The sequence below is a fragment of the Opisthorchis viverrini genome (assembly GCF_000715545.1).
Source record: "Opisthorchis viverrini unplaced genomic scaffold opera_v5_604, whole genome shotgun sequence".
In the NCBI taxonomy this organism is placed as follows: Eukaryota; Metazoa; Platyhelminthes; class Trematoda; order Opisthorchiida; family Opisthorchiidae; genus Opisthorchis; species Opisthorchis viverrini.
Genome location: NW_008752267.1, coordinates 83,557 through 90,106, shown reverse-complemented (window position 1 = coordinate 90,106; position 6,550 = coordinate 83,557). Strand labels below are relative to the sequence as shown.

Below are 6,550 nucleotides of genomic sequence, written 5' to 3'. Positions count from 1 at the left end.
GTGAATGTCTGGAGGTGTAGGCACCTCGGAATGATTGTGGTAAGCTAGCACTAAGTCCCTTCCCCATCCACCTTTATTCTTTTCTTCACAATAAGGCTTTCAAATAAGTCATGGTTGTACGGCAGTGAAGCATCGGTGTTGAACATTGATGTCATGCTGTCGATGATGATGATGATGATGATGAAGCTTGTCTTACTTATTTGCTTTGGATAGCGCTAACCTTGTGTAATCAGTAGTGTCAGTGTTGATGCGTGTGAACCGTATCGTTCACAGTAAAACGACGTTCATGTTTAGTATGTTTATGGAAGGACACTCATCTCTACACAAAAGCATGTGTGGTCGGTTGATGTCTGAGATGTCTGATCCATCCAAGCACCAGAAAGTATTTATTCAACAGCATAGGATATGTTAATGGAATATCTATAGTAAGAAATCACCACCAAAAACACCAATATAACAAAACGACAGGATATTAGGATAGCCCATACAGTTTGCTTTCAAAGTGCAATTAGTGCATCTTGTACCCTTGTTTGATTAAGAGTAGTAAAACTCATGGTGTCGAGCTCTGTTAACTCTATTTCCATTCTCTGGTTTAGGTGTCCGTTCCCATAGTGTTCCGTGGCCCTAATGGCTCAGCCGCCGGTGTTGCTGCTCAGCATAGCCAAGATTTTTCCCCATGGTACGCAAGTGTCCCGGGTTTAAAAGTACTCGCGCCATACAGTGCAGAAGATGCTAGGGGACTCTTGAAAGCGGCAGTGCGTGATCCAGATCCGGGTAAGAATAAAATCGACACGTGGCATTTTTCATTTTGATTGAGTTTGTTTTAATCAATGGGTTAATGGGACAGTTGATGTAGATTCAATGTGTGAGTCTTACTTGCAGTTTCCCCAGTACTAAATAGATTTAGAGATCTTCAAGGAAACTTCTCTATTAGTGACTACTACTTCTGGGTTCCCTTTTCGTGTTGCAAGCCTAACTTACAATAATTGTGTATAGTGAACCTGTACACAAGTGCACAGACGGCCATCTACAATCAATCGAGACAAAGGAACAACCGCCCGAGGACCAGTGTGGGTGTGTGGGAGACACACTGGTTGGTTGACAGCGGATCGACCGTCAAATACGGTGACAAGTGAATCATATATATAGAAGTTTGTAATTGCGTTAATACACAGTTCCTTCAGGTCGTCTTCTTGTCTTCTGACTATAACCCAGTAGCGTCAGGGCAGGTGAAGAGATACAACAGTTGCCGAGGTGCGTACCATTGCGTTATGTCATGTTAAATGACCCATTTTTGCCCTAATCTGTGAAGAGGTGACAATGATTGCCCTGTTTGGTGCGTGCCACAGGCCAGTACGTGGAGGTTTTTGTTGAGTAATTTCCGCATCTAACTTTCCTTGTTTCTTTAGTCGTACACTTGGAACAAGAAGTACTCTACGGTCAATCTTTTGATGTCTCTGACGAGGCGATGTCTCCGGACTTCGTTTTACCTATCGGGAAGGCGAAGATCGAGCGTGAAGGTCAGTCTCTTTTAGCTGGTTATTCACACTAATCGAATGACTCTTGGCTGGCAGATAGCCAGTCAGCTATTTGAAATTAACCGAAGTTCACAAGAGAAAACCCTTCTGTCCTCTCTGCCATCTGATTATCTGGAAAAAAACGGGACCTTATTTTAGCTCGACCTTTCTATCACTTTCTACTGTTGGCGCCATCCCAAGAGACAAGGGTCTTTTGTGCTTCTCGAATAAATGGCCTCTTTAGAGCGCTTGACAATCATGTGAGTGATTGTATAACTCCACTTCCTTACTATTTGGTGTTCAAGTAGGGTTTAAGATTGATGGAACCTAGCGCGCTAAGCTTGCCTGGTGAATCCTAAGAAAGACGAAGCCCGTGGTGGACAGTCTTATAAGTGGCTCTTCTGTTCGCTGAGCCGGGCAGTCCCAAACGTTTGGTCACCAAGGTGACATCATTACTTAGTAGGTTAGCTGTGTGTAGGCAGTGTTTTGCTTGTGTTTCTGTATATCCCCTTACGTCGGGTCTACATATGATAATTGTTCGTTAAAATGGTTGATCCCGTTTGTTGGGTGGTTGACTAGCTGTCTGATTGCTCGTCTAGATGATCTCTCCGGCTCATTTCATACCAGCTTTGACCTGTTGGTTCTAAGGTTGCTATTATTGTCACCCAAACCATCTGTCTGACGCTCGATTCCCTTTGCGTCATCCGACTAATTCAATGATCCTTTGTAGTGGTAAGTTGATTTGATCAGTTTCTGTGTACCGGTTGATCGAGTACATGGTGAAGTACCATAGGGTGTGTCGTCTACGTAGCGGATCCAGACTTATACGATGTGTTCAGGTTTCTTCATCACTGCCTCGACCATGACTTCGGATATAGGTGACCCCATTGGAGTTCCTTTCACTTGTTGGTAAATTTATCCATCAGGCTTGAAGTATGTTTCCATACAAACATCCAAAAGTTTGCATGCGTTTTCGATTTTATTGTGCCAGTTGTTTTCGAATTGTTATAAAGTAATCCCGCGGTTTATTCCAAATATTTTGGTAATTCCGAATACATATAACATGAGGGAAAAGATGCCTGAAAGTGGAATCAAACCATCGACCTATCATTCCGCGAGTGGGCACTGTGCGGCGAATGCTACTCGCCTATGCATCCAAACCCAACACCTGATTCGCCGCACATCAACCCGGTGGATTAATCGCCGAAGATTATCAGTGCTATCAGTGAACTCCCTCGCGTGAATTCCGTAATAAACTAGAGATCAATAGTACCCGTCTACTAAAAGACGGTGTAAATTAATGCAAAGTCAACGAGAAGTTAGTGAACCTTGAAATGATGATGGGCTTACCAGTCACCCCATTTTGTGTGGTGTAACCATCTTTCCGAACCTAACCCTATCTCTCCGTGCCCCTTTTAAATTACAGACTTTACTATTTCTCCATCCGTAATACCAACTCTAAGCACATACCCCCTGTTTAATTTTAGGTACCGACGTCACTTTAGTGGCTTACTCAATGGCTGTGGGCACAGCCTTGTCCGCTGCGGACGAAATGTCCAAAATGGGCATCAGTGCCGAGGTAATTTAGTTCATTGTCCTTCCGTACTATTTTTACACTCACATCGATTCCTATGTCTTGCGTAATTTGGGCTCTGCCGTTCCTTTGCGAATGTGGCGAAATTCGCCGGGGAGTCTTTTTGAATTGTACACTGCACTGAATCACTTCCACGACAAAACACTTTTTATTAGTTGTACAATAAGGTAGCTCTGATGTAAACATTGATGATGTTACCTGCAACGGTTATGTTGGTTCCGGGTGTTCCATCCGACGATGACATTGGGAATTGTATTTCGGTAATATACGGCCCGCTCCACTAATGTGCATTCGGGACCGTCTAATGTCGTCTGTCCACTTCACTTAACTATAGGTGATCAACTTGCGAAGTCTTCGTCCTTTGGATGAGCAGGCGATTTTCAACTCCGTGAAGAAAACGCACCACCTAATTACAGTTGAAGGAGCCTGGCCGTCATGTGGACTCGGTGCTGAGATATGCGCTCGCATAATGGAGAGTGAGTGACCCATTTTCACAACGTTCAACTGACATTTGTCCGGCGGCTTGCTTTGCTCTGCCTTCTCTCTCTCTCATATAGCTAGATATATTTTTCCCAGCAAGCTGACGTAAAGTTCCGACCGGAATGTTTGTATTAGAGGGTTGTTCACTTTCCACTTTCAAGGTATATAATCTAACTTGAATATAACCGCCAGTAAGCTCACTGGCTTCATGAAGACCATGTTATTCTTCTATACACTCGCACTGGGAAGCACTCCTACCGTCCATTTACATCTAGACTCTTGTAGTTCAATTTCCCCTCAGACATCTTTGTGATATGATATTTTTATGGCTGCATGGGTGTGACGCACCGGATTTTGTAGTCACTGACTTCCATGAGCTCATGCATTTCTTTTCTAACGGAGTACAGTAGTCCATCGCCACATCATACCTAACGTATAGCACCCCAACCAAGCGGGACTTTTGTTCGGGACGTAGCTATTATTTGCAGATTCTGACTTCTGTGCGCGCACCTCCATACGTCAATTCCTGAAGGATCTGATGAATGGGTGTCTTCTAAAGAGATGCAAATGTCTCATTCTGCTGTACAGTATAAATTAACATAGTCCTTTACATTTCCATCGTTTAGTACTGTGCAACCGGTTCATCATCATTGTCTTCACTCAACTCATCTATCTTCGCCGGAAATACTGTCTATAATATTAGATTACTCGTGAATATACATACGATATTTTACCGATTTCGCACAAAACCCTTGTCGTCATATATTTACCCTTTGTGTTTGATTGCGTCCAGGATATATTTGGGGTATAGGCAGGTAATTCAGAACCTAAACCTTTGGGGGCAGTGTCTATGTAGCGCGGATTTTCAAACTTCTTGGGAAGTTTCGTAACCTGACCGCGAAAAATGGAGGACTACTGTATCTGCTTGCCTGTTGTGAATTAAAAACACAGCTTATTTTATTAAATTGACTAAAGAGATCGGTGATGGTGCTCTGCTGGGTGATTAACCTACATGATTCTCCTTTTTGTGCTTTTCAGGCGACACTTTCCATTACTTAGATGCTCCAGCCTTCCGAGTAACTGGTGCTGATGTACCGATGCCCTACGCCAGAAAGTTGGAACAGGCCTGCATACCAGAACCACATAATGTTATCAAAACGGTCAAGCTGATGCTCAACGTTAAATAATATGTAACCATCACTGCTTCGATATCGTCTGTTTCAGGCTGTTTCTGTACAATCCACACAGATAATCACAAATCAGCTGCAGGGTTCCGTGAAGTAGATCAGGACTCGTGGTCCTGTGTAGGCACCTCTACTTATGTCTGGTTCGTTTTTGCATTCCTTTCTCTTGCTTCTGTAGAATATGGACATACTCACAGGTTTATCCACAATGTATTCCCCGTATCATTATCATTGCAACAACAATATGAAATGCGAAATAAGTATCATTTTCTGATGCAAAATAGGGCTGGAATAGGATGGGTTAGTGAATGGGTCGAAAATAACGGATTATGAGGGCAAAATGTTGTCACACTGTGTGACATCCGGTCGACGCAATTCAGATTTCGAAGTCCCTGAAATGAAACAAGGAATACCCTTTGAACTTTATCATTATCGTTATGATAACGATACACTGACAGTAAATAGTATGGCCTGATAGCCACTCAACCATCTCTCATCATTAGTTTTTCTTTGAAATATGCACGCTCGAAATACACCGATGCATCGCTAAACTACTACACAGCATGAGTACTGCACACTGGTGACGTCTAGTGTTCTTGAACTAAATTGTCCACCTGAATGAACAGAACAGTAGCCATCAATCCTCTTTAAAAACTTGGTCACGCAAAGTGGAAAACAAACGGCGTACGCACCGCAGCAACCAGTCAACGAGTTCAAATGTCGGTTGCCTGTGCACAGGTTGTATACCACTACGGTCGAGTTGCCATCGCGCTCTCATTATCAACTACAGAAAATAAGATTGGTCAACAAACCGACAAGTTGTCAGCCTGGTGCTATTGTGTTCGATTTTTGTAGAGACTACCACCCCTAACCGCCAAAACCATGCACATGTTGCGCAGTAGTTACAGCTGCCACAGTTTATTTCACTGATGATCTCGAAAGGGTGCATAGTTACGTATTATGGGCGGCAGCTGACATAAGTGGTAACTAAATTTAGGGGTGACAGTGGGGATTACATTGGGGAAAGGGTGTGGGAAAGCTATGCGCTGAAGGCAACAATTTGGATACATCCGCTCGACTAGATCGTCTGTCAATATACAATCAATATAATCCCGTCTCAGTAGTAGTTACGTATTATGGGCGGCAGCTGACAAGTGGTACTAAATTTAGGGGTGACAGTGGGGATTGCATTGGGAAAAGGGTGTGGGAAACCTATGCGCTGAAGGCAACAGTTTGGATGCATCCGCTCGACTAGACCGTCTGTCCATATACAATCAATATAATCCCGTCTCAGTATCCCCATCTAGGGAGGTGGCGATGATCAGCGCAGCTGAGTCCACTGCCAAGTCATTGCATGACCTCTGGTTCGTTTCCAGCCTTCGCATGGCTGTCCGTTGACTGACATACGGAGCAAATGACCAAGACAGCGCGACCTGGAGTGTGATGGGCCGTGGGCGAGTGGTTTCTCCCCAAAACCATTCAGTGCAGTTCAGCGTGAGTACTCCGATGTTCCTGATGGATCCAGGAATCCGAAAAAGTAAACCCACATTACATTAGCTGCTAAGACATCCGCACTCTGTATGTAGAAAACCAGGGTATTTTACTGCGAAGCCTACCCGATTGTAATCCCGTCTATCCCCATCTAGGGAGGTGGCGATGATCAGCGCAGCTGAGTCCACTGCCAAGTCATTGCATGACCTCTGGTTCGTTTCCAGCCTTCGCATGGCTGTCCGTTGACTGACATACGGAGCAAATGACCAAGACAGCGCGACCTG

The 6,550-nt window shown here is 44.1% G+C and overlaps 1 protein-coding gene across 1 annotated transcript in view; it reads left to right on the top strand.

Annotated features, from left to right (window-relative positions):
• The window catches only part of T265_11829 (hypothetical protein), a gene marked incomplete at both ends in the record, with an annotated part of 9,667 nt that extends 4,512 nt beyond the window's left edge, over positions 1 to 5,155 (top strand). Inside the window, 5 exons of the mRNA XM_009178612.1 lie at positions 597 to 774; positions 1,410 to 1,520; positions 3,005 to 3,096; positions 3,446 to 3,587; positions 4,630 to 5,155. Coding sequence (XP_009176876.1) covers positions 597 to 774; positions 1,410 to 1,520; positions 3,005 to 3,096; positions 3,446 to 3,587; positions 4,630 to 4,778 — 672 coding nt within the window. The remainder of the gene's footprint in view (positions 1 to 596; positions 775 to 1,409; positions 1,521 to 3,004; positions 3,097 to 3,445; positions 3,588 to 4,629) is intronic.
• Between the last annotated feature and the right edge of the window lie 1,395 nt (positions 5,156 to 6,550).